The sequence below is a fragment of the Alligator mississippiensis genome, chromosome 2, assembly GCF_030867095.1.
Source record: "Alligator mississippiensis isolate rAllMis1 chromosome 2, rAllMis1, whole genome shotgun sequence".
Classification (NCBI taxonomy): domain Eukaryota; kingdom Metazoa; phylum Chordata; order Crocodylia; family Alligatoridae; genus Alligator; species Alligator mississippiensis.
In genome coordinates, this window is record NC_081825.1 from 39,962,344 (window position 1) to 39,990,037 (window position 27,694).

General features: G+C 40.3%; 1 protein-coding gene across 3 annotated transcripts in view; it reads left to right on the plus strand.

Moving 5' to 3' along the window:
• Positions 1-27,694, plus strand: part of RBPJ (recombination signal binding protein for immunoglobulin kappa J region) — a 109,155-nt gene that overhangs the window by 54,127 nt on the left and 27,334 nt on the right. For all 3 annotated transcript variants that reach the window (XM_006260435.4, XM_006260434.4, XM_059721616.1), the window contains 3 exons: positions 3,959-3,997; positions 10,416-10,511; positions 27,355-27,520. In XM_006260435.4, the coding sequence (XP_006260497.1) occupies positions 3,959-3,997; positions 10,416-10,511; positions 27,355-27,520 (301 nt within the window). The remainder of the gene's footprint in view (positions 1-3,958; positions 3,998-10,415; positions 10,512-27,354; positions 27,521-27,694) is intronic.

Genomic DNA, 27,694 nt, shown 5'->3' on the forward strand with positions numbered 1-27,694 from the left:
TACCCCCCTCCCCCCTGTAGTATTAGGCCATAGTAAGGTCATTTTAGTGAAATGAATTATACTAGCAACACTATATCAGAGAATGTGATTTTACACCAAATGCGTTATTAATGATCCTGTGGCAGCAGTGTAGCAACATAGAGGCAGCGGCAGCTTATGGTTGTCGGCCTGATCACAACTGTGATTTGCACACCTGTCAGAGCTACCATTTTTTGCACCCCTCCTGCCTCCCTGCATTAATTATACCACTGTCCTGCAGAGTCTTTTGCTCTTTGTGCAGAGGACTGTGGTCATATAATCTACTACTGGGGTAAGGTGAGTCTGAGGAAGATGAATTCTTTTTTTCAAGCTGTTTCCTCTCCCAAATAGGACTTTTGTCCTGTGTCCAAAAGAAAACAATGACTAAACAGATGTTAAAGCTGTGTAGTATATGCTTGTAAAGATCATATTGAAAGGAAAAATGCTTAAGTGGGATGTAAAAATTGGCCTTAAATTCAGCAATGGTTATAAACAAGTTCTTATAAAATTTATTGTAAGGCTAATAAAAATATGTTCAAATGGAAACATTTTAAAAGTCTTTGAATAGTCAAGGATCAAACAGATCAGCATTGCACTAGTGCATCAAGAATAAAATAAAAACTACTAAAAACATAGTAAAAATAAATGATACTGAACAATTTACTTTCATTGTTCAAGCTCAGAGGAAATGAAAGAATAAGTAAATATAAAAATTAGTCATTTTTTCAGATAATGCTTTAGTTGTAGGTAACTATTTTTTAAAACAATTACTAGTGTTCTTGGCACTTACTTTTACAGTGGCCAACTGTAAAACAGTTAGACAACTTAGAGACTCAGTTTTTTGTATGCATGGTTAGCACCTGTTCAGAGCTAAATGCAAAACACATCATCCTCAGCCTTTCCTTTACAAAACCTTTGCTCATTTTAAACAAAAACCACCCTTCCAAAACACTAAAGAACAAACTACATGTGTGGTTGGGCTAGCTTAATATGTATGTTGTTTTGTCTTAAATTTAAAGCTGCTGTATATCTCCTGTAGTTTTGTTTGGGTGTTCCCCTTAGTTCCTGTTTGTAGTCTTCAGTGCTAATTAAATGATATTACATTTGCTAAATATTTTTACTTTTTAGCTTATTTATGGAATTACTGATACAAAACTAAAGGGTATTCATTAACCATACAGTCATTTTAACCTGTGTCATTCCTGCTTTGCACAAGGGAATTACAAATGTTCATTATTCAGGAAACATGAAGGGAAAGATGTAGCTAATTTTCATTATATGGCACTGAAAGGCTGTTAGTTTTAAGTAGGTTTATTTATAATGGTAACACGTGCATTTGCCAATTGACTTTTTCTTTCATTTAATTTATTTTTAGGTAGAAAAATGTTGAGACAACCCTGGTAGATGTTAGGTACCACATGATTCTTGATTGTCTTCATTTTAGCTCCAACAGGTTGATCATAGGAGCATGTATGTGTTGTCAGAGTATGGGAGCAGTTTCTTACCTTTCTTTTATAGGGTTTTCTACCCAACAGTTGTATACATGTACATATTTCTTGCATACTCAAGCATTCATAGGAAGATCTAGCCAAAAAAATTGAGGTCATATACCATAGTGCTGAAGGACTAGAGGAGATAAAGCTGTCCAAAAGCAATTAATCAGTACATTTACATTAACGTACTATATTATGACATATTTTTGGATCAGTTTCTCTACCTGCACATTACTTGAGCCTCATTTAATTTTCTTAGTTTTCTTGGTCAGCATGAGTAGCAGATTTTGTCACTCCAAATGTTGGAAGTCATATGTGTATGGTCTGGGGGGTGGATTTCTGAGAAGAATGATGCTGATGGTGAGTATTCCTTGCGCATTGGGCTTGCCAACTCAGAGAAGGAATATTACTAATAAAGTTTTTCATTTAATAGTGGGCATTCATTCTTGGTGCTTCCAATTGGTCATAAAAAGAGTCTCTTGCTATTTTGTGTGCTTATGCTACTTAGTTTTCTTTTCAAGAAAAAGGGTCTAGGAAATTACATGTTGTGCCCACATCTTAAATACTGCATGAAGTACTGGTCTCCATATCTTGAAAAGGATGTGGTAGAGTTAGATAAGGTACAGAGAAGGGCAATAAAGATGAACAGGGGTCTGGAGCAGCTGCCATATCAGAATAGACTAAGAAGAGAAAGACTTCAGTTTGCAAGGGAGAAAGCTGAGCAGGGATGTGGTAGAGGTCTGTAAAACAATGAAGGGCATGGATAAAGTGAATAGGGAACCAAGTCCCAGAATATGAGAATTAGGGTTACCCCTGGAAACTATCAGGAAGCAGGTTTAAAACAAACAGAGGAAGTGTTTTTTTTAACTCAGCACTTAGTTAACTTAAGGAACTTACTGCCACCAAAGGTTATGCAGGCAGATGGTATAACCATGGTCAAAATGAGACTATAGAGAAATTTACAGAGGATGGGTCAACTGGCAGCTTGTAAATAGAACAGTCCAGGGAGATATCCTCTGATGTCCCTAAACTGATTAATTTCCAGGAGGGTGTGACATGGGATAGATCACTCTAGGCATGCCCTGTTCATGTACTCTCCCTCTAAAGCAGCAGTAGCCAGCCTTTTTGACAGGTGTGTGTTACAAGTTTAAGCCTCTGTCTTTTCCGTAAATACCACTCAGGTCCTGGTTAGAGATGTACGTGTTAGAGTTGGTGCCCTGGGCACCAGAATGGAGGCAAGGGGGGCTTGAACCTCCAGCCATGAGGAGAGGAGCAGGGGCAAGATGCTGCTATGAAAGAGGTGTCACAGCTAAGAGCTTGGTTAATCCTTCCCTGGGCCCAGAACAGCTGCAGTTTTTAATATTATGAGGGAGTATCCAAAGCCCTGAATTTGGGAGTAGATGCAGAGCAAGGGAAGGCTTAAATTGGTTCTTAGGGTGATACCTGATACCTCTTCTTGCAGCAGTTTTCCTGCCACCAGTCTGCTTCATATACTTAAAGGCTCAAGCCCCTGCTTTCATTCTGGCATCTCTTTACTGAGTGCCTGGAGGTTGCGTGCTACACAGCGTCTCCCTATGCCTCCTGTGGCACACGTGCTGTGGGTTAGCCACTCCTGCTCTAAAGCAGGGGTTATCAACTGGGGGTACTTGAGAAGGCCCTAGGGGGTATAGCACATGCTGGTGGGCAGGGACAGAGTGCTGCCACGCACCATCCCGCACTGCTGCACAGGTGCTGCCTGCCCAGCCAGACACAGGGGGGTGGGGGAAGATCGCATATGGCGGCTGCTGCTGCCAACCGTGCACTATACCACTCCCCTCCACCCTCACCCCACCCCCAATCTGGCTGCCAGGCGTACACTGATGCAAAAAGGTTGAAAACCCCTGTTCTAAAGCATCTGTTACTTGTTCATGTCAGACAGGCCTATTTGCTGTATGATGACTGTAGGCCTAGGCTCACCTAGAGGGAACTACAAACTCCCCTTAGTGGCCAGAGGGAGGTCACTAAATGTATAATAATGGGGTGTGTGGGACAAAATATGAAAAAGCAGGAGTAGGAGTGCATGTTACAGGTTAATAACTAGAGTGCTAAGGAAGGCCACTGAGCAGAGAACTCCAGCTGGTGCCCACTGCCCCTTGAATGTGTTTAAGGAGCCAGTGAGCACCACCCATTGAAACTCCACTTAGACTTGCATGGACAAGGGAAAGGAAGATAATCTTGTAGTCATCTGGGTTCCCTCCAGCCAGCAGCTCCTTGGTCTGGCTACTGGACTAGATGGACCATTGGTCTGACCCAGGGTGGCCCTTTTTTGTGTTCTTAAAAATGAACTTAGAGCAGTATCTAATTACATGAATGTTTGCCTTGAAATATTAAAAATGTAGTGGTATTTCACTGTAAAATTCAATTGGTGAATGGTTTATTTTAAATTACAACCTTCTTGTTTTTTGCAGGAAATTTGGTGAGCGACCACAACCTAAACGCCTCACCAGGTAAGCATTGAAGAGCTTATCTATACTTTTTTATTTAAAAAAACAAACAAACAGTACTACAGATTGTAGTTTGCCAGACTTCAGTTTTCATTTCTGAAGAATCAGAATCAGCAAATGCTTTAAGATATTATCATAGAATCATCTAAAAATAGGGTGGAAGGCAGTAATCTAGTCCAGTCCCCTGCTCAAGACAGAACCATCCTTGTCTAAACCATTCCAGCCAAGTGTTTGGCTAACCACCTCTTAAATTCCAATGATGGAGACTCCACAACCTCTCAGGTTGTTCCAGTGCTCAACCCCCCTTGTAGTGAGAAAGTTGATTCTAATATCCAATGTAAATATACCTTGGTGCAGTTTAAGACTTCTGCTCCTTGTCCTGTCCTCTGGCCACAGATTAGTCGATCTCTGGCCTCTTTATAACCACCCTTCAGATATTTGAAAACTGTTATATGAATATTATAAATATTGGTTTAATATTTTAAAATTAGCAGATTAAAATTATTTTAATTTTTGTATAACCACACATCTGAACACTGAAATGCTTATTGTTTTGTTTTTAATCTGAAAATCAAATATTTGCAGAACTTGCATAGCTTGCATCTACCAAAGATTATTTAAGTGATCCCATAGTAGGTATAAATGTGCCCAGGTCAAAATCTCTAGAGAAGACTCCAAGCTTCTCTTCATTGCCAAATATGGTCAATGGTGGCATGTCAAATGACAAAGCTCTTCTACTGACAGAATTCAGATTCTGTGTTTGAGTGTTTTTTCATGGAAGTATGCAGCACAAGCAAGAATGCTGTCAAGGAATGATCTCTTCTAGAATTTAACTGTACAGTTATAGCTTACTGTATTCTAAATATTTTTTTTCATTCTTAAGGTAGTTGTTAAATGGTTTTTAGAATGCAAAATTTGTGTTGTTGATGTATCTTATTTAGTCTATGAAGTGCATATCTACCCTGCCTTCTCTCTGAAGCATTGTACCTGAATTATTCTTGCTCTTGGAATTTTTATTGTCAAGGTCTGAGTGAGGTGGTTCTTAGGTTTAAAGATCTGGGGTTAACTAAATTAATGCCAGCCTAAATAACTAGGAATTTGTTTACAGTGGTTTGACTGGAGTAGGTCCTTGTAACAAGTCTGGAGCTGAAAGGAAACATTTAAAATTCTCTGCCCTTTATAACTCACTGTAGATGCAGCTGAACACTTCCCATTTGCTAATTGTTGCAGCAGAGTTATTGCAAACATTAATTATTCTGTGGCAATTTTCAATACATTTGTATTTACAAATGTTTACTATTTTATGTTGATGACTTCCTGGCCTGATGTGTAGAAAAACTTCACTTTGTTTACTGTGTTATATGTGAACAATAGCATATTGGGAGCATTGCCCACTGTTACTCTAGCTATGTTCCTTTTAGACCGAAGGTTTGGAATGCCTCAAACAAAACTAGGATGCAGATCTTCATGTTTTCTGCCATGTCAGGAGAGATGTACACTGAGCTTATTCCATATTTAGGCAACAACTTTGTATGAAATGCAAACCAGGATCAAAGCCAGAGAAGTGCATAAATCTGGTGAATGTTTATCTTCCCTCATGGCTTATTAATAAATACACATTTACAGAAATGTTAAAAAAAAGAAGTCTAAAACATGAAATATTTTGCCCACTTAGGTTCATGCCACTTGTGGGTTACTTGAAAGTTATTGGTAGTCTCCGATGACTCGGGCATAAACATAATGTACTGCGTATAAACTGTGATGAATCTAGATTTCATGCACAGGTTTTAAATACTTAGTTCTTCAGGTGTCTTTCTCTGGGGAATGTTGACTAGGATCTGGGTGACTATATCCTTCAGAGCTGCGGGTCATAACCTTGTCCACACTAAGACCACATACTATGACAGCCACGAAGGGTTGACTGCAGGGTTGTGGCATGAGCCTCTGCTTGGACCCCCATCTGTCCACCTGGATGAAAGGCTTCTGCTGCCGGCAGTCACGTCCAGTGTTAAAGCTGGGCAGCAGGGCAGCTCCGGGAGAGAGGCAGCCAGCTCCATGTGTCCTGTCCCACTCCCATGCCAGTCCATAGTATAAAAAAAGTTGGGAACCACTGACTTAGAGAATTGCGTAGGAAACATTGTTTCAGATCTAATAGACATATCCCAGCGATTGATTGATCTCTAAAGACAACAGGAAGACTGGAAACTAGAGAATTGTGGTCTTTTTTTTTTCTGTTTGCTTTGAATATTTGAAGTCTTAAACTGAAGAAATAAGAGTATACAAGTAATAAATATTACTATCTGCATAAATAGTTTCAAATAACATACCTATAGACTCTATTAGCTGTTAGCTAAATGCTAATCCATATAAAAATGTCCTAAGTAACCATTATAATCTTTTACATCCCGATTTCCAGCGTGACAAGAAAATTATTATTTTTTTAAGATGCATGTTCTTCAGGAAATGCTGAAACCATTCTTTTCCCCTTCATTGCATAAGTTCCTTTGGGGGAATAAAAATATCTCCCAGCAACTTCAACTTCTGTTGGATTTTGCTACTATTTTCCTTTTTTGCAGTTATACAGAAAATTTAGTAGGATGATGTTTTACCTTGTTTGTAAAATGCTTTGCTAGCAAGTGATGAAAGTTGCTCTATGAAAGCCCTGGTGGTAGTCATCAAACATTTTTACTACATGGATAGAAAAGGAGGGTATTGTCCTTTTGGGGGGATTAAGTCTCCAGACTGTATTTTTTTTCTACTGTTGCAATATAGTAGGATGAAAGGCAGAATTAATTTTTCCTCTGAAATGGCGCTGAACAAATACTGGAACTGACAAGTACACGGCTATTCCAGGCCCTGTTTATAGCAACGAGTCCAAGAAGCGCATAATATGAATACTGCGGATGTTAATGAAGTATTAGATAATTCAATCTGCAGCTTGAACACAGGTTTCTGATAGAGTAAAATGGATTTTAAAAAAAATTAGTATTGAAATTCATAAATATAACATTGAAAAATTATTAGGTTTTGTGGTTACAAATACTGGATGTGCGTCTGTATATTCTCATATATAGTGCAGGTAAATATACTTCAGAGAGATGATTTTTTGTTTCCATGCAGCATAGTATCCAAGTTACCAGCTATTAGCTCAATTTAAGGAGACCAGGTAACTAACATACAATTGTAACTTGTCCTACCCTTTTCTACATGTTTGTATCACGTACACCAATCACCAGTATCCACGTGCCAAATACAAGAATATAAGGTGTATGTTTGTCCCAGGTAGAATATGGTGTCTGTCCCCTTGACTCTATTAAACAAGATTGTATTTTGTAGGCTGCCTTTATTTTAGGAGTCCTTCTGTTAAGAGATGTTAAGGCAAAAATACTGCTTCCTGTGAGAAAAGCATAGATCAAATAGTTATTTAGTGATAATGACCATGTTATGGGTTTAGCTTGAATTTCTATGGTTTCTCCTTTTAGATATCCTTTGCTATACACTCTTGTCATTTTCAGATTCAACAGGAAACATTTTGTGCCTAGCTAGTTGAATAAGCAGAGATGAGGCAAGAAGCACCTGAGAATACAGATAAGTGCCTATTTAGATCTACAGCTGCACCTACTCAGGCAGTTAGGCACATAAATCTCATTGACATCAGTGGAACTGGGGCATTTAATCTGCGTAGGTGCATTTGTAAATCCCATTAGACATGTATCAACATCATCGGGCACCTAAAATACCTTTATAAATATGGTTCAACAACCTTGAATTGTTTATAGTACTTAAAGCATAGCTGGTGTCGCATGCAGGTGACCCCTGTAATATATTCATAGATTCATAGATGTTAGGATCAGAAGGGATCTCAATAGATTATCGAATCCGACCACCTGCATAGGCAAGAAAGAGTGCTGGGTTTAGATGACCCCAGCTAGATGCCTATCTAACTTCCTCTTGAGGACCCCCAGGGTAGGGGAGAGCACCACTGCCCTTGGAAGCCCATTCCAGACCCTGGCCACTCTAACTGTGAAGAAGTCCTTCCTAATGTCCAGTCTAAATCTGCTCTCTGCTAGCTTGTGGCCATTATTTCTTGTAACCCCCAGGGGCACCTTGGTGAGTAAAGCCTCACCAATTCCCTTCTGTGCCCCCATGATGAACTTATAGGCAGCCACAAGGTCGCCTCTCAACCTTCTCTTGCGGAGGCTGAAGAGGTCCAGGTGCCCTAGTTTCTCCTCATAGGGCTTGGCCTGCAAGCCCTTAACCATACGAGTGGCCCTTCTCTGGACCCTCTCCAGGTTATCCACATCCCTCCTGAAGTGCAATGCCCAAAATTGCATGCAGTATTCCAACTGCGGTCTGACCAGCGCCCGATAGAGGGGAAGTATCACCTCTTTGGTTCTGTTCGTCATGCATCTGCTGATGCACGATAAAGTGCCATTAGCTTTTCTGATGACTTCATCACACTGCCGACTCATGTTCATCTTGGAGTCCGCTAGGACTCCCAAGATCTCTTTCCGCTTCCATGCCACCAAGCAGGTCATTTCCTAGGCAGTGGGTATGCTGGACATTTTTCCTCCCTAGGTGCAGCACTTTGCATTTCTCCTTGTTGAACTGCATTCTGTTGTTTCCTATCCATATGTTCAACCTGTCCAGGTTTGCTTGTAGTTGTTCCCTGCCCTCCGGTGTGTCCACTTGTCCCCACAGTTTTGTGTCATCCGCAAACTTGGACAGAGTACACTTCACTCCGTTGTCCAAGTCGCTGATAAAGACATTGAAGAGTATCGATCCAAGGACCGAGCCCTGCGAGACCCCACTGCCCACACCCTTCCAGGTTGATACCGACCCATCCACTATGACTCCCTGGGTACGAGCCTCTAGCCAGTTCGCCACCCACCGGACTGTGTAGTCATCCAAGTCGCAGCCTCTTAACTTGTTCACCAGTATGGGGTGGGATACCATATCGAAGGCCTTCCTGAAGTCTAAGTAAACGACGTCAACCCCTACTCCTGCGTCCAGGTGTTTTGTAACCTGGTCATAAAAAGAGACTAGATTAGTCAGGCATGATCTGCCTGCTACGAACCCATGCTGGTTTCCCCTCAGCATAATTTTTCCTGCCAGGCTCTTGCAAATGTGAGCCTTAATAATTTTTTCAAAGACTTTGCCAAGGATGGAGGTGAGACTGACTGACTGGGCTATAGTTGCCAGGGTCCTCCTTCCTCCCTTTCTTGAAAATGGGGACCACATTAGCCCTTTTCCAGTCTTCCGGGACCTGGCCCGTGCACCATGAGTGTTTAAATATTCCCTCCAGTGGCTGTGCAGTGACATCAGCCAGTGCCTTCAGTACCCTTGGATGGAGCTCATCCAGGCCTGCCGACTTAAAGGCATCCAGTTCTTCCAAGTGCCTCTGCACCATCTCAGGGTCTATGCTTGGTAGTCTGGCACCCTGCTGTTACCTCTCTACAATCCCAGTGAGAGACTTGTCTTGCCCCTTGCTTAGGAGTTCAGCCTTATCCCCCCTGTCCATCACCAATTGCTTATGCCCATTTAGTAGAGGTCCTATTCCACCCTGGGCCTTCCTTTTACTCCCTATATATCTAAAAAACAATTTTTTGTTATTATTCTCTACCTAATTGCTTCAGGGTTGGTTGTCTATATTTTGGACCAATGACAATTTGCATATGGTTTTCCTGGTATTGTAGAGATGAATGCTAGAATATCAGTATATAGTAAGTACAAAGCTTAAAAATTCATTTTGCCTGGTTCCCTGTGGGGACTAGGAAGCTTTCCTTGGTAGGTGAGTAAGCAAATATCAGTTTAGACATATGTGAGCATTTTTAAATTACATTTTTTCTTTGGGGTCTGAAGGTATCTTTTCTCGTATACCAGTAAACCAATGTGATACTTAATGATAGCACAAGAAATCTTTCTGAACCTTGGCATGTCGTGTAAGCACCTTGCTTTAGGAGTTGTAAACCTTGGATAAAATGAAGGGATATTAGTTTAAAGTGTGTTTCAGATCAGTGTGTGTAGCAAAATATTTGTTATAACAGTGAGAGCACAGTGTCCTTGGTTTGATTCGATTGTTGAAATAAACACCAGTGTTCTTTTACAGAATCATCAGGTTTGTTGAAGGCAACCAAAAACTGCTGGAGAAGAGAGCAAGATGGCCTTAATCTATTATAATATAATATGTAATTATGGGGTACAAATTAAATACAGAGTTATTTTTGCGTAGTAGTTACTTTTAAAACACTTAATTCAGACCCTGTTTATTATTATTTGAGTATGTTGAATCGTCTTCTATTCTGCATCCTTTCAACCTCAGTTGTATTTATTTGTCTTAAAAGTTCTACATAGATGATTATATCCATTTAAAAAATAAAACAACACTCCTTTCAAAACCTAATTCCATTTTACTTTTTAGGGAAGCTATGCGAAATTATTTGAAGGAGAGGGGTGATCAAACAGTGCTAATCCTCCATGCAAAAGTTGCACAGAAGTCATATGGAAATGAAAAAAGGTAAGGGGGTCTCCTTTACCTCATCTTCTGTTCACTCTGTGGGGGGAAAATGGTGCTCATTTTTGTGTGTCATCAGCTATTGTGGTACCTATCAACTACTTCAAAGCCTCTTATTCAAACTCAGAAAACATGTTTATGGACTCTAAATTAAATATATTGCCAAAGACAGTTACTTGCATAATGAATGCTGCAAATCATGTTGCTTTCAGCATGACACTGTGCACACACCTACCTGTAGTCTCGGACTCTGTCCTGGTTCCACCCTAGCTTCTTCTGTCATCTTCCAAATGAATTTACTGTTTCAGCTGTATGCTAGGCAGGATATTAGTTTCTAATATTTAATCAGATATAGTCTGAAATGAAAATCTTTTAAGAAAATTAATGTCACAGTATATAAGTAAAATGAAACGTAGAAAAAAACCTAAAGAAAACTTATTCTCCATTTCTGTTGTTTTAAAGTATTTTTCCATAGTAATAGGATCTGTGGAGATTATTTTTGTTTGGAGGAAGAAGAGATGATGGAAATTAGCTTTTGTTTCCCCTTCATATGAAGTAAAATGTTTGTTCATATTAAAAACGTTTGTTCCCCACCCCAGAAAGGGGAGACTGAAGTGTTTATTTAAGTGCCATTTAAATGGGGATCGTTTCATAAATGAAGTTTGTAATAGCAATAAGACATGTCAAGATGTGCATCATTTTAATGCATAAATTAAACTGTGATAAAACAGACTTGTTAAAGCTGGGTCACTGTATAAACAGTCTGATGCTATCTGTCTGATCTTGTCAGTGTAGGTGTGTATACTTCAGTTGTCCCCACAGTATCTAAGCAATGCATTTCCGGATAATTACCTTTGCTTTAGGTAGTTTTCTAAGGCAAGAAGCTGTAAGAAAGTATACTAGACTTGTTCATGAATGCATTTGATGAAAATGTGTGCGCAGGCCTTTACAAACCGTTCTGCTGAGGCATTTAAATCCTGACTTGCAGTTCAAAACAGAAGCTCCCTCATGCCTAGAATTCTAGTTATTCTGATAAAGTACAGTAGCATTAAATATTTACTGAAATGCAGACAAACATTTCCAGTGCTAAACTGTTGAGCTAAAAAATACTGGACTAGACCTAATGAGGTTTTTCAGATGTGTTAGTAATATAATGTAGCCTTAAAATAGCACCTGTGCAGCATTTACTTTTGTTTTGATGCTTAATCTTTCCCCACATTTGTCCACATCCTGTTGTATCATCTTGCTTGCCACCATTTTCTGAGGTTTATGGTACCATGTAGCATAGCATATATATGGTAAAAAAGATGAAAATTGGTATCCATAAGAAAATTGCCTGCAAAAGTTGGAGATTTAGTGGTACCAAATTCAAATAAGTAACATCTACTACTGGATAATGACAGACCAGCATATTTTACCATACTAAAAGGGTGTGAGGACTTCTGTGTATGAGCCATTCTTTTGTAACTTTAGTGTGATCATTCCTATCCCATGGTAAGTGGAAGCTAAACTGGCGCAGCATAATTCTCAGTGGAGCTGGTAAACATTAAAAGTCTCCTGAGGAGTACTGTTAAGTGGAAATTAATACTGGACCTTCGCACTGAATTTTGCATTGTTATTCAGTGGTGTCATGACTGCAGGTATGGGCTCAAACTGAACAATAATCAGATGTTGGTGTTGGTTAATGCATATAAACAATAAATAATTGTCTTTGCATGACAAGAAGGACTTATGTTCTATTATAGAAATTAAGTGTCCAAACGCTAACCAGTTTACCTGAAGTTCTTTGTACAAATTCTTTCAGGTGTCCTTGCTAGCAATAGGCTTATCAAATGAGTACAAAATTCTTATTAGACTGCAAGTTTTACAGAGAGGAGTGTGGCAGTGGTTATGAATTTCATACTGGAATATAGTGTAACTTCCAAACTGATGTTGTCATTTTTTTCGATATGAGAGCAATATTGGAATATTTACAAGGATTGCTTTTTGATTAACACTTAAAATTCTGATTTTCTTCTGATTTTTTTTTTTTTTAAACCAATGCTTAATGTTCAGAAATTACAGTACACTATTCCATTAGGCTCCCAAACTGATAGTCCTGCAAGTGATGTCATATTCTTGGCTACATTGCCAGAGTCAACAGCATGCTCAGAAATTCCAATTGTAATTAAATCTCTGGAATTATTTCTTCCCCAAGTTATACACATGTAAAGTCAGGTCCTTGATTTTGAGTTTATTTTAGTTTGCTCGTAGTGGCACATTGCTTTTGCCTTTCATGTTGAAGGGCTGGGTAAAATTAGTATAGGTTTTAAAACAATCTTATGGTTGGACATTAATTTTCTCCACTTCTTTGCTTGCATTTCTGAAGAGAATTGTTATTTGTGTGTGAAGATGCGTTATACTCTTTAAGCTTTATGGAAAGTTCTCCTTGGCTTTTTTTTTTGTGTTGGACAGAAGTCTCTCAAGGAAATACTTGACTCACTTTACATGTCCAGTATTGTACAGAGAACATTTTGTATTTGTATGAAACAGGCACCTATTTTTTTTTCCAGAAATTGATTCTTTTCATAGTTTTCAGGTGTAAAACAGTGTAATCTAGAGGCTATAGGAATTCCTGGTTACTGTTCCCAGCTTTACATTCAGGGTGGAATTCTGTTTCCCCCAGTATGCCTAGATGACCATTTTCTAGCCTCGTACCAGGATTGATTTTTATTTATTTATTTTTTTATGCTTTCCTGCTTTGTTATGTATAAGCACATTTGCATAATTTGAATACGTGCAGTAGTAACCTGCACGTTGTTTGGGCATATACCCAGCCATGCAAGCATATACCTAAACATAAGTCTGAAAAAGTTTGGAAGTGCTGAGGGAAGAAGGGGGGACTTCCAGTATTTTTAGCCTTAATAGCTGAGTGGTAAGGGTACTTGCCCAGAAAGGGGGAAACCTGGGTTCCAGGCCACCCTCACCCAGTGGGGATTTGAACTTGAGTCTCTCTGACTTCCTAACCACGTTAGGTATTATCCAGTCCCCTCTCCTGCACTCTTGAAATTTGAGCCACTATCCCAGAAAGCTGTGGATTGGGGAAGTTTCTGTCCCATTGGGACATTTGTGTTTTACCTGGGGTCCCTCTTATCCAGGGCAACACCAGTTTCACTGAGCCCCACAACCTCTAACTTTTTCTTCTGGTCCCACATATCTCCCTCTTGGCTGCAGAGGGAACTGGGTTCAAAAGGAGTACTGGAGAGGGGACTAGATAATGCTTAACTTGTGATGTTTGTGGTTAGAGCACTGTGCTGGGAAGTCAGAGATGCAATTTAAAACCTCTGAGTGAGAAGAGCCTAGAACCTGAGTCTTCTGCTTCTTGGGTAAGTACCTATGCTACTCGGCTATTAGGGCTAAAGCTGGGGAAGCTGCATGCTCCTCCTCTGACACCTAATATGTTAATAAGTGGTTTCTGGTCCACTACCTTTTTATGACTCTCACACACTTGAACATTGAGAATGGTTGCACATGTGTAGCAGTATGCCTGCCCAGCCAACTGAGTAGCCTCCGCATGCTCAGTCTATACACACACCAAAAATGAACAGCTAGAAAACTGGTATTTAGGTGCACAGAGGGAAATAGAATTTTGGCTTTAGTTTTCTCTGTCTGTATCTCATATTTTAACATTCTAAGTGCAATTTGCTATGCGGTGAATGTAATAACTTTTTGCAGTTATATTGATGAAGCTTAATAAAAAGTATAATTACCTTGGTGGACAATACTGTTTTTTTTGTTGTTGTTATTTTATTGAAGGATCCTAGGGAGAGACAGTTTCTGATGTTGCCAAGCAAATGGGGACTTCCTTTGTTGTTCGTCTGTACAAATGTAGCGTGGTGGATTCCTGATACTACTTTATGATCTTTAAATCTTAATGTAGTAATAGTAACAGAATGGTCATCAGCTCTTTTGAAATGAGTGCATCTCTCTCCAGTAGTAACAGTCTTTGGAACAGCAGACCTGACTGAAATCTGTCAGAAGAAATCTGTAGGTGAACAAGTTGGTTCAGCACTTAGGTTAGACATGGATGTTTTATTTTGTTATGGAGTCATCTTGGTTTTATGGAGACTTAAGCTTCTAAATCAGACTTGTACTAGTTGTATTTCTCTAAATATGTCCTGCACCAGGATTTTCATGCCTGGGTCTCTTCTCTGTAGCACCACACACAATCTCTTGAAGCTTTTTAAGTTCTTAAGGATGGTCACCAGAGGAACTGAGGGCCAATCCTCCTGGCTGATTCCATTCTATTCTCCCTGAGTTTGTTCAGCATCTTCTAACTGTTCTAGTCGATTCCTTCTTGGCACCTGTTGATAAAGGAGTTTATTTTGTAAGAGCTGGACCTTTTCAGCTGCTTTTTAGACTTTTCTATTCATCTCATTGAGTATACTTAACCATGTGCCTGCCCTCTGGTCAGGTCCAGGTTATTAACTATTATTGTTTTGTGGTTGAGTTCTTTGCCTTGTTCAAGGCTTGCCATGTGGCTCCAATGCCTGTTTGTAGTACTCGGGCACCTAATCCTTTTTCTCTTTTTTTTTTTCTTGTTGCATTGTATTTGTTAGTGGTGTTGTCAGTTTCTTTAACTCCTGAGAAGGAAAGAAGGCTGCTCAGTGATTTCATGTTCAGAACAAAGTAGGTAATTGACAAACGTATCTCCTGCCTTGCTGTCTCTGAATCAACCACCAAGTGCAAGGAAAAATATTTTCCTGAAAATATCCTGACAATTGAGAAAAGCAGGTGGTTTATCACTCTTAGGCCTTCCTTAGAATGACTTGGGAATATTTCTGTAAGATGAGCAAAGGGATAATGCAGAGGGCTTCTAAAGATAGATCCTTGGAAGTTGAAGTCCAAGTTAAACAAAAGCAGTGAGCACTTGGATTTGATAGTATTGGCAGAAACTGGTTCCTGCCTCCCTTCCCTCCCCCTCCCCCACATCATTGGTAGCCTGTTTGGATAGTACTGTGTTTTTTTCCCTAACTGATTTGCCTCAGTTGTGTTATACGTTGGGATCTGGGAGTGCACATGTTTGATTGTTTGGCTGGTGAAGCATGTCATTCTGAAGGTTGCCAAAGGATCAAGTCATTATGAGCAATGGAGTCAGTAGGATTCAAAGTAAACTATCTCAAGTCCCCATTTTCCCCAGTGGTTCTTTTCAGTACACAAGAGCTCAGTGAAGCAGAGCTCAACTTTGTCTTTCTGCTACAGAACATGATTCCATATACTACCAAGCTAAGGGAGAGAGTTCATCAAGCTAGGTGACTGACAGCTTGGACTAAACTCTGAATACTCAGTTTTTATGGTGTGAGCTGAATTAGCATTTCCAAGACCTTTTATCATCTGAATCCCATTACGGTGGACCCAGTGGAAGCAAGCAGGAGAAGGAGGTTCATTTCACTTGCGAGTGACACACAACCCTGGATTTCTCTGGTTGAGCGCCAGTTCAGTGATGAGCTTGACTTGCAGATTCCAACTGTGTGAATTGTATGTACTAGAGATATGTCCAATATGAGCAAGAGGAACATTCAGAAAGTGCCCCTTATCCCAGGACCTTAATCTCTACAGCAACAGCAGCTGTACAGACTGGGAAATTATTGCTATTTAATGCATGGAATACTTTCAGAAACCTGGTATCATGGTTGTCATTCAGACAGAGGCTGTGCTTTACATCAGCAAGAAGGCAGGTACCAAATTGTGCATCTTGTGCTACAGAACTTGTGTGCGAGTGGGTTTTTGTCCAGAAGACATTCTTGATTGTGCTATGCATCTGGTATGGACTGAGAACGTAACAGAGTTGATCCATGACAGATCCTCATCTGTGATCTGTAGATCATGCAGTGCCATTTCTTCCTTAGATGGGAAAGCTGGAGGTAGATTTTTCCATTCCTTGAAAAATAAGCTGCCAATCCTTTTACAGCACAGAGGAAAGACTACACAGGCAAGGGAATTTCTTAACCATCCAGTAGGCAAGTAAATCGCTGCATGCTTTTTTACTCGTTACCTCTTGCAGTCAAGTCCGTGATGACAGTCCGATAGTTCAGAAGCAATACTTTCTTCGCTCCCTCCCTCCACAACCATCTTCTAGTTTATTGTTCAGATTTTATCTTTGGGGAATTTTTACCTCCCACTCAGTCAGAAACATAGAGCCTTGTGATTAAGAAAGAGCAGTAAGGAGACCCTGTAAATGGAAGGTGGAAAAAAGAGTAATTTAATACGTTCCACAGGACCTAGTCCCACTCGGTTTCCAGTTGATAAGACTGAAAAACTCTTTTAGACTTAAATAGTTAATTAGGTTTTTGTGTCTGTCTTCTCTTTAGATGTACTAGAAACCAATCCTGACATGAATGTATAAGTTTACATGTATGTGTCCTAATCCATTTTTGGGGAAAATGAGGGTTTTTTGACTGTCACTTTAAACTAAACAAGGCCAAAAGTCGTCTTTTGTCTCATACTATGAGAAGTGGCTGGATTAGCAATGTCTTTGTGTACTTTGCTATGTATCTGCTAGCCAATATAACTGATATCTGCTTCTGTACATTGCGATTGTTGTTTAAAAATAAAATTGCGGGAGACTATTTGTCTACACCTGGAGGCAGAGTAAGAGGCTCACACCCAAGCCTGGACTGATGATGAAATACTCAAGGAACGTTGCTAATATTTTAGCTGTTTCTATTTTATGACTTGGTAGTTTGAAATCATACATTTAAAATATAGTAAGCTGTGAATCAGTATGTGGTTTTGTAGTATAATACATTACAAAGTTTCTTGATTACTTTTTCCTAAATTCTAATAAAAAGGTTTAAAAGATTGAGCCATTTCCCCCTGCACCCCTTTAAATGAGATAAAAGGTTTCCTGGTGGTCTTTTATCGCCATCTAGTGTCCTAAGCAGTCAAAGGGCATAGCTTATAATAGGACTGGAAAAAGTGATGTGAAAGAAAATTGTTGTATGGATGTATCATTTTGTTAATGCCTTTTGCATTTTATTTTTCCTACAGGGTAAATATAACAAAGTACATGAGGGATAAACCAGCCTGTAATATTTGTTTTACAGTTCTTCAGTTACATAATTGGCATACACAGCTGGATTTCAGCATTTTACTACCTGGTGAAATATAACTTTAGTACCTTAAATGAGAGTTTTAGCATTCTTTCTCTAGAAATATAGTTCCCTTTCTCTCTTCCTTATTCTAATAAAATACATAATGTTAAAATCTTGCTTAAAATCTATATCTCATAATAATTGCCTATTTTGAAAATGATTTATATTAATAATTGGAAGAGAGTTAAATATTTTTATGAGGCAAATATACATAAATGTGGCCAGGACTGCCTTTTGGGCTTGAGAATTCAGAGACCAGCAGAATAAGTCCCTGAGTTTTAGATTTCTTCCATAAGTAGAGACCATTTCTATCCTGTGAAGAGAATAGTGATGCTCAACCAATGATACCAAGGTAGGAGAGGCTTCCAAGCACCCTTTTGGACATGGTAATTTGTCCTGTAACGTAGTGACTTGTACAATCAGAAGGGTATAAAGTGCACTTCAGCTTATCCAACATCTTGCAAAATTATATAGTTGATCCAGTAAAAAATATTGCAAAAACATTTTTTTGCCTCATATGTTGCTTGGACCATCAGAGCTACAACACTCCAGCCCTACTATCTGTCAGAAACACATTTAAGATAGTCATCTCAATGAACTATTCAGTGCCACTGAAGAAAGCAGAAACAGTGGCTAGATAACAAAAGTTGAGACAAAATGTACCTCTAGCAAAGGGAGAAAAGTGGTATGCGATGTTGTTCAACTGTTAGCAATATGTATTTCCAGCTCCTTATTTTCTTTTTGCACTGATTTTCAAATTTTGGAAACATGGCCTCAGTGGCATGATCAGCATGTTTTTTACTGGTGGTTTATTACATACCACATTTACTCAAATAGAAGCTTATTACATACCATATTTACTCAAATAGAAGATGACCCTTATGATAAGATAACCCCCTAATGATTAGATTTTATATATGGAAAATTTATAAATTTGTTTTAATTTTCCAGGTATAGAATCTAATTATTGGAGGCTTGCTTTGAATTTGTCCCCTTCCCACTGCCCCTGACAGCTCCTTTCCCCTCTTCTTACTGTCAGACCCTGCTCTTCCTGAGCACATAGAAGTGAGGAGCAAAATTGAAAAAGATAACCTTGAAATTAAACATGGCTATAGCAATGTACATATAGTAACTATGCATTTATTTCATCCAGAATCGACGTGTTTTACCTTTGTTTGAAACTGCTGCAAGTTTTGGCACAGGCACTATATAAACACAGTTGAGCAGCGCTTCGGTACCTACTTATGTGTAGTACAAACTTTTTTTTTGGATATTAATTCAAAGCCAAAGGATCATGATTTACCTCAGCTCAGCTCAGCACTGCTGTGCGTGTGTGCGTGCGTGCACTCCAGGTTTTCCCCTCCCTCCCTCCAATGAAGGATCCATGTGCTAATTAAACCCCCTCTCATTATTGGAACCTGTGTTCTTATCATGAGTCCTGGCATACTCCAAAAGTTTATATGCAGATGAGGTACAGGGCAGCCGAGGGATTCTGGGTGAACTATTTGGGGCCTGGTTTCATAATGTTTACCAGGCACACATCATGATCCCTCAGTCCTGGCGGTTTCACACAACTGAAACCCATCATCCACAGCTACGAGACCCTGGGTCCCTGTCGTGCTAGGACCCAGAGTCAGCAGCTGCTGGGATTGAGAGTCCCCTCAGTTGCAGGACTCCCAGCCCTGGATGGGAATTGGTGTACCCCTGTGACTGACAGGGCTACCACCCACAGGGGAGACCCTGCTATGCATGGACATTAAAGCTTAATAGGAACCAGCTCTAAAGTTAGGACACGTATTTGAGGTCTACCTTTGTGGATTGTTGGGGTCTTTTATGGAATGATAGCTACTTTGCACATGTAGCTGGTCTTAAGATAATTGTGCATTTAAACAGTTAATTGTGCAATACCTGTAACATGTAAAGGGGGCCAGATAGACATATTTTCTAATAATGTACCTAAATGAAAAAGTATTGCTATTACTTTTAGGCTGTAAAGAGGCATTGCATTTCTCCTGGGGAAAAAGTCTTTTGTCTTGGGATCCTATAGATCAGGGGTGGGCAATTATTTGGGTCTGAGGGCCATGTAGGGGAGTTTTGATGAGCTCTCACAGGCTGGGTCAGCATTTTCTCCCCCATCCCCCTGCTGCAACAGCTCACCAAAACTCCCTATGGGGCTGCAGGCAGGTGGGGAGTAGTATTCAGGAGCAGGAGGGGTGAACAAGGCTGGGATTACAGGGCTGGGTCACACGGCAGCGATGGCTCCGGGGGATGGGGAGGCAGGTGTGTGTGCGTGCATGCGATGGGGGCTGCCTGGGTGCTAGGTCCCAGGAACCTACTTTGGGTGAAGAGAAGGAAAGGAGGGGCTGGGGTTGCATGCTGCAAAGCTCACTCGGGTGGTGCAGTTTGCACTGCTCCCATGATGCTCCACATGGGGCCAAGCCCCACCCACTTGCTCTGGGGCAGTCAGTGCCGTGCTCCTGCAGCCCAGTCTGGCTGGGTGCTGTTCTGCTCTCCCTGCCTCCAGCAGTGACTCCTCCTCCTGATCTTGCCCCAGCCGTGCTGTGCTGCACCACTCCAGTTGGACAGACAGGCAGGCAGCTTCAGCTGGGCAGCTCCTGCTCCAGTGCGTAGGGCTCCAACACCTGAGAAGGCCGGGAGCTGGAGCCAGAGCCCTGTGTGCTGGGGTAGGAGCAGTGTGGCGCAGCTGGGGCAAGATCAGGAGCAGCTTCCAGCAGGGCTGTTCCAAGTGTGGCTGCAGCCAGGTGTCGTTCTGCTCCCCTTGCCTCCATCGGCAGCTCCTGGGGGTGGCAGGTGAGCGGGTGGCTTTGGGCAGGTGGGTGGCTCCTGCCTCGGCATGTAGGGCTCTGGTTCCAGCTCCTGGCCACCTTCTACCAGCAACTTCCACCGGCTGGGAGCTGGGGCAGGAGCCACTTGGCTGAAGCTGCTTGCTCAGAGTGGTGCAGCACAGCATGGGAGGGGCAAAATCAGGAACAGAAGCCACCTGCTAGAGGTAGGGGGAGCAGAGCAGCACCCGGCTGCAGCCACACCCAGAACAGGCCCATCTCAAGCTGTGCCTGCTGGCTGGGGTCAAAGCGCTCGTGCCAGTAGGAGCCTGTCAGAGGCTGTTCTGGCGTGAGTGGGCCAGGCATGGCCCCATATGGAGTGCTGCAGGGGCTAGTTACAGGCTGTATTTTGCCCACCCCTGCTATAGGTGTTCATATCCATTGTCCTGCTTCAAGAACATGTCAACACTGCTGAAGAAAATGTACTGACAGTTTTCTCTGAGACCATGCTGTGCGCCTCTGTAAATTAATTTTGTCACCTTTAACTTAATTGTGGTTCATTCCAGGGGCAAGCCTGTCAGGGTCCAAGGGATGGAGTCTGTAAGATCACTGCACCAAGGGGGAAGAGTGTGATAGTGATTGAAGACTTCCTTTTCTGGGTGACAGTGGACCAATTTGTTGTCTGGATTTGAGGCCCTGGAAGGCATGCTGTCTGCCTGGGACCCATATTCAGAATTTTACAGAAAGACTGCCGAAGCGTATCCATCCTGAAGACCACTACCTTTTCCCATTCATCCATGTAGGCACCAGTGATGCTGCCAGGAATGACACTGAGCAGTTCAGTGGTGAGGACGAGGTTCTTGGCAAAAGGATTAAGGAGCTTGGAGCACAAGCATCAGTCCTCCCAGTGGAAGACAATGGCCTAGCCAGAGATCATCGTGTTGTAGAAGTAAATGCATGGCTGCAATGGGGATGTCAATGTGATGGCTTTGGATTCTTTGAAAATGGGCAGATATTCTGGGGAGGCCGACTGCTAGCAAGAGACGGAATCCAGTTAAGCACAATGAAAGAAAGCATCTTCAGGCATCATCTAGCCAACTTAGTAAGGAGGGCTTTAAACTAGTTTCCATCAGGGGTGGTAATCAAAACTGTCCAGCAACAGAGCAAACAACCCAGAGTGGAAAACCCCCCCCAAAAATCTCAACTCTGGGAAAGGGCCAAAGAGCCACAGGACAGCAACAAATGAAACAAAAGGGAAGTAAATAGGTTGGAATACAAAATATGTCTGGTGTATGTATACAAACTTGAGAAGTATGGGGAGTGAACAAGATGAGCTGGAAGTCGCAGCCTGTGAAAAGAACTATAATCTGATCGGTATTGCAGAGGCCTGGTAGGACAGCTCTTATGGCTGCATGTCTACACGGGACTACACTGTTTCAGAAGGACAGGGTTGGGAGAAACCATGATGGTGTCTCCTGGCATGTCAAAAATAAATGCAATTGTTCCCTGGTCCAGGAGGAAGAAGGTAACAGATCAGAATGTTTTTGGGTGAAGATAAAAGGTGAAAGAGAACACCAGTATAATATATTTTTTTTTTTATAGTTTGTTAAATCTGGAAGAAATGCATGTAGCACTTTTCAAGGAGATTTAAAAAAAAGTTATGAGAGAGTACTGATGGGAGACTTCAATTTTCCAGACTCTGCTGAAGGAATAATACAGCCAACCATAGTGTCAAGCAAGTTCCTAACTTGTGTGAACAGTTTTCTGTTCCAGAAGGTTGAGGATAGAACTAGAGGGTCATCTGTCTTTGATCTTGTGCTGACCAATAGGAAAGAATTGGTGGAGGATGTGAAGGTGATGGGAAACTTGGGAGGAGGTGATCCTGATACAATAAATTTAAGGTCCTGAGATGGGGAACACATCAAGTCAGCAGAACTAAGATGCTAAATTTTAAAAAGGCAGATTTCATCCCACTCAAGGAGATAAGTGGCATGGTGACATGGGAAGACGGACTGAAGGGTAAAGGTACCCAGGACAGCTGGGTGCTTCTAAAGGGCACAGAATATTGGCAGCCCAACAAGAAACTGTTCTGACATGATGGAAGCACAAGAAGAATAGAAAGAGACCATGTGGCTGTACAGGAGCTTCTAGGATGCCTCAAATGCAAAAGGAAAGTATGCAGGAAAAATGGGCAGGTCACCAAGGAAGCTTACCAGTAAAAAGTAGGAACCTACAGGGACGAAATCAGAAAGGCAGAGATGAAAAATGAGCTGCACCTGCCAGGGAAAGTTGCAAAAGTTTCTGTAAGCATGTTGGCCAGAAAAGACAAAGGAAGCTGTAGGTCTGCTGTTAACCAGCCAGGATGGGCTGTTAACAGAAGATACAAAGAAGACTGAAGTGCACAAGAGCTACTTTGCCTCAGTCTTCACAAAAAAATAACTTAAGCTGCACCCAGACACTTAATAAGGTTGATTTGCATAACAAAGGGGACAAGCTGAGGGATAAGATAATAAGACAGTTGGTCAGTAAACTTTTGATGGTCTGAATTATTTCAAGTTGGCAGGGCCTGATGAACTTTGTCACAGGGTACTCAAGGAACTGGCAGAGATCTTGGAGCCCTTGGCAATAATATTTATGAAGTTGTGGGAGTTAGGCATGGTATCAGAGGGCTAGAAAAGGGCCAACATAGTGCCCCTCTTTTAAAAAGACAAAAAGGAGGACCTGGGTAACTATAGAGCAATTAGTCTCACTTTGATACCTGGAAAGTTACTTGAGTATATCATAAAGAAGTTTTTTGCAGGCATTTGAAGGAAATAGCAGCCAGGATAAATTTACTAAGAGCATATTGTACCAAACAAATTTGACCTTCTTCAACAAAGTAACTGCTTGAGTGAATGAAGGGAATGTTGTGGATATAATGTATCTGGATGTTAGGAAGGCTTTTAACCGAGTTCCATGTGACCTTCTCATAACACTTCAGATAAATGTCAGCTAGACAGAACTATTACAAAGTGGATAAGCAACTGACTCTAGCCCCAAGCAGAGAGTAATTAAAAATTGATCTATGTCAGAATGGCAGGAGGTTTTGAGTGGAGTCTCCAAAGGATAGTAGAGACAGGTCTGTCCTAGGCTTAGTGTTGTTCAACATATTTATTATTTGGATACTGGAAAGGAGATCTTCTTGATCAAGTCTGAAGACAATACTGAACTGGGAGACTGTGATCACAATGGAGAACTGGAGTGCAATTCAGAAGGATCTTGACAGATTAGGAAGTTGGGCTGGAACTACTAGGATGAAGTTCACTGCTGATATACACAAGGTACTACACCTCAGGGAGATTAATCAAAAAGACTGATACAAGATGAGTGACATCTAGCTGTGTGGCAGCACTACAGAGAAGGATTTGGAAGTCTTGGTGGATCACAGGCTCAATACGAGTCTACAGTGTATAGCTGCACAAAAAGTGAATGTGATGTTTGGGATGTATGAACAGAAGAAACATTGGGTGCCAGTTCCTCTTTACTCAGCCTTGGTTAAGGCCTTGTCTAGAGTACTACATACAGTTTTAGGCTTCTCATTTTAAAAAGTACATGGAGATTTAGAGATGGTCCAGAGGCAGGCAGCAAGTGATAAAGGGCTTAGAAGGCAAGTTGTACAAGGAGAGGTTGAAAGAAATAGACATGCTCAGCTTGCAGAAAAGGCACTTAAGAGGGCATGTGATAGCAGTTTTCAAATATGGTGAAGAGCTACCATAAAGATAATGGAGAATGCCTTTTTTTTTCTCTTCCTGCAGAGAGCAGGAGGCAGGCCACTGGCTTGAAGGTGCAGCAAAGTAAGTTTAGATTGGATATTGGGAAAAACTCTGTCATGATTAGAACAGTGAGGCAGTGGAATAGTCTATGTAAGGAAGTTGTGGACTCAGTCACTGGAGGCATATGTTCAAAAAGCTTGGACAAGCACTGCTAAGGGATGATCTGAGTAGCAATGCCTATGTTCTACAGTGAGTATTTTTCATGCATCTGGACTGCGTTAGTTGCCACATGAGGATAGGAAGGAATTTTTTCACCTCCTTGCTGCTATGTATATCAAGGGCTTTATGTATTTGTCTGTGCATTTTTTGCATCAGGGGTTGGCTGCAGCCAAGGCTGGGGATTTTGAATGTGTTGTGCCAGTGCTTCTTTTGGGACTTAAACCTAGAGGTTCCTGGCTAAAGGATCTTGTTCCTCCACTCAGAGTTAGACTGATTGCCATATTTAGGGCCAGGAAGGAATTTTAGGGCCAGATGTCTGCCTACAGACTCCATATCTAATAAGAGTTGATGTTTATTAAGTTAATTTACAAAGTGATATTTCCAGAAAGTAATTAGCAGTGTCCACAATTGAAAAGTTCTGGTAGTATCTTATTGAGAGCTGCTTCATACTGGTACTTCACAGGAAGTGACTGAATTTCAGGCCAAAGAGGGATGATCTGTAAAACTTTGGAAAGGCTGCAGTTGTGATTTATGCTATATTGGTGCATATTAGGTTGTCCTGTGTTTCAGAAAGCAGTGTGGATTTATTTAAATATTTATTTTAAACATTTTTTCTCCCCTGTGATTTAGTATAACAACAGGATACTCTCTTAGTATATTTTAATGTTGTTTTCCACACATCATTGAAATTTTCTGTAGGAAAAATAACTAATTCTCATTGGTTAGTATACATATTAAAATATGTTCGTTTTGAAATCAGATACATTGTTCATACTAAACTTGGTACTTTACTTAGCCAGTTTGAGGAGATAGGATATCCTTGCACATCTGTTTGAACAGTTTTAAATGTTAACATATATTTATTCAGATTCAGGCATTCACATTTTTATTATATTAGAAAATGATAAATTATTCTTCATTTTATTAGATCATAATTATTTATTGGCATTGAGTTCAGCTTATGTTTGGATGAAACTTGGAATTAAATTAAAAGTTTGTATAAAGAGAGTTTTAAATTTATTAGGTAATAAAAGTGCTGCTTACATAAGAAAAATAAATTAAACCAATTAATTGAACAAAAACATGAATGGCAGTCAATAAATTGAAGATAAGTTTCTGGTTAGCCTGGGCTAAATTTTTCAGATGTGTTGAGGTCTCTGAAGTTGTACATGTGAACTTTGTTACATTTTCAAAAGTGCCTAACCAGATCAAGAACCAAACTCTTTTAAGATTATTTTTTTAGAATTATAGAGTTAATCTGCTCCCCCAGTGACTTTTATTCATAAATTGAAAGAGGAAAATATTTTTTTTTGCTTTCCCAACTCTCACATGGCATTTCAACATTGAATTAATTTGTTCAACTGAAGAAAATAGTCTCTCTCTGGACTTCCTGGCTGAATTGAAACCAAAAGGAATTAAGACAAGTTTTTGTGCACAAAAGAAACTGAAAGTTATTTACATTTGGAAATACCAGTTTTCCTTCAGTGTAAAGACAGATTAAATTTGCCATATTTTATATGTATATTTGGGAAGGAGAGGTATGTGTGTGACAAATAGATTTTGAAAGATCTATGAATACATGCTAACCAGTTTTTGTTTATTCACATGCAAGTTTTGTGGTCAACTAGTGATTTTTATCTTTTTTATTTTTCTTTGAGATATAAACCCACAAAAACAAGGAAATGAAAATTAAATCACCTAACAGTACCCACCCTTGACTTTTACCCACAGGCACACCCTTTACCACTACCACAACACCAGCAGACTACAGAGCACACACCATAACATCATTTCTGCTCTTATGCAATGGGTGTGGGAGTGGGCAGCTTTGTTTAGTGTTTAAGAGGAACACAAGGCAAATAGTGGAAGCGTGGGAACAAGTAGTTCAGATTTTTTCAGGTTTTCTTCACAATCAGGAGGGTTAAAAATAATTAAAATAAGTAATGATTTAAATAAAATTTAAGCTCTTGAAAAACGATTATATATATACTTTTCAAGCAAGATCACTAGGAAGAAAAGGACATTTTGCCTTGCGTAGTAATACTTTTTGAATTAATTTTAAAAAATTGAATAATATCCCTTTGCCTGAGGGGTGGGCTGTTATGACTGTTTACAAGGAGGGTAGAAAAAGAAGAGAGACTACATATGACACGTTTCTTAAAGGGGCCACATTTACATTTAACTTTCTTTTATTAAACGGATCCATTTCAAAGTGGGTGTTGTAAATTTGGAGGAAGATGCAAATACATTCTTTATACAAAATAAAGAATCTGCCTCCCTGCTTAAGGTGAAACAGTTGATGCTGTGTTAGTGTGTTAGAGATACCTATTTATGTTCAAGTAAACACTAGAATAATCAAATCTGTAAAGTAACATAATGTTAAGGCCTGATATCTGTCAGTTCTGTTTTAGAAAGCTGAGAGTCTCTCCAGTACTGCAGAGTTTTGATTCACTCTATGGGAGCAGTCAGCAACATTTTCAGACTGTGGGCTGGAATGACCCATCTCAGGTTGGAGTTGGGCAGATGCCAGGATCCAGCAGCTGCTGCTTCTTCCTGCCACAGTTCAGGGGAAAGTGCTGGCTGCTGAAGCCCCATGTCTGCAGGCCAGATCTAATGGCTCTGTGGGTTGTAGGTTGCTGACCTCTGACCTATGGTGTTGCACTAGATCTGAGCCCTCTTATATTTGAAATGGAAAACTGTTGTTCAGATACACAGCCTTCTCTTTCTGACTGTTTATCAAATGCTCATTTTTAATCTTTTATATTTTAAAAATTAATAAATACTTTTAGGAAAACGAGAAGTGTGTTTATACATCTATATGCACGTTGTACTGCTAGCTATAAAATGTGCATTTGACTAGACAGGCTTCATGTGTGCTGGAGCATGTTTTATATTTTATTTGCAAAGTTTGTTATTCAAGCCACATATCCATAAATGTAATAAATATGTTCATTTTCAGGTTCTTTTGCCCCCCTCCATGTGTGTATCTTATGGGTAGTGGATGGAAGAAAAAAAAAGAACAAATGGAACGGGATGGTTGTTCTGAGCAAGAGTCACAACCATGCGCTTTCATTGGAATAGGAAACAGTGACCAAGAAATGCAGCAGCTAAACTTGGAAGGAAAGGTAGAATAAATACAATTTCTTTTTCAAACTACTATTAGCAACATTATAACGAGTCTCATAGCTTCCTGAGACTGCACCTATTTTCTGTTGATTTGTGTAATACCAAGAATTGTTTGAAGAAAACTTATTCTGTACTTAGAAAAGCTCTTTAGTGTAACTATTGTATTGTCTTTG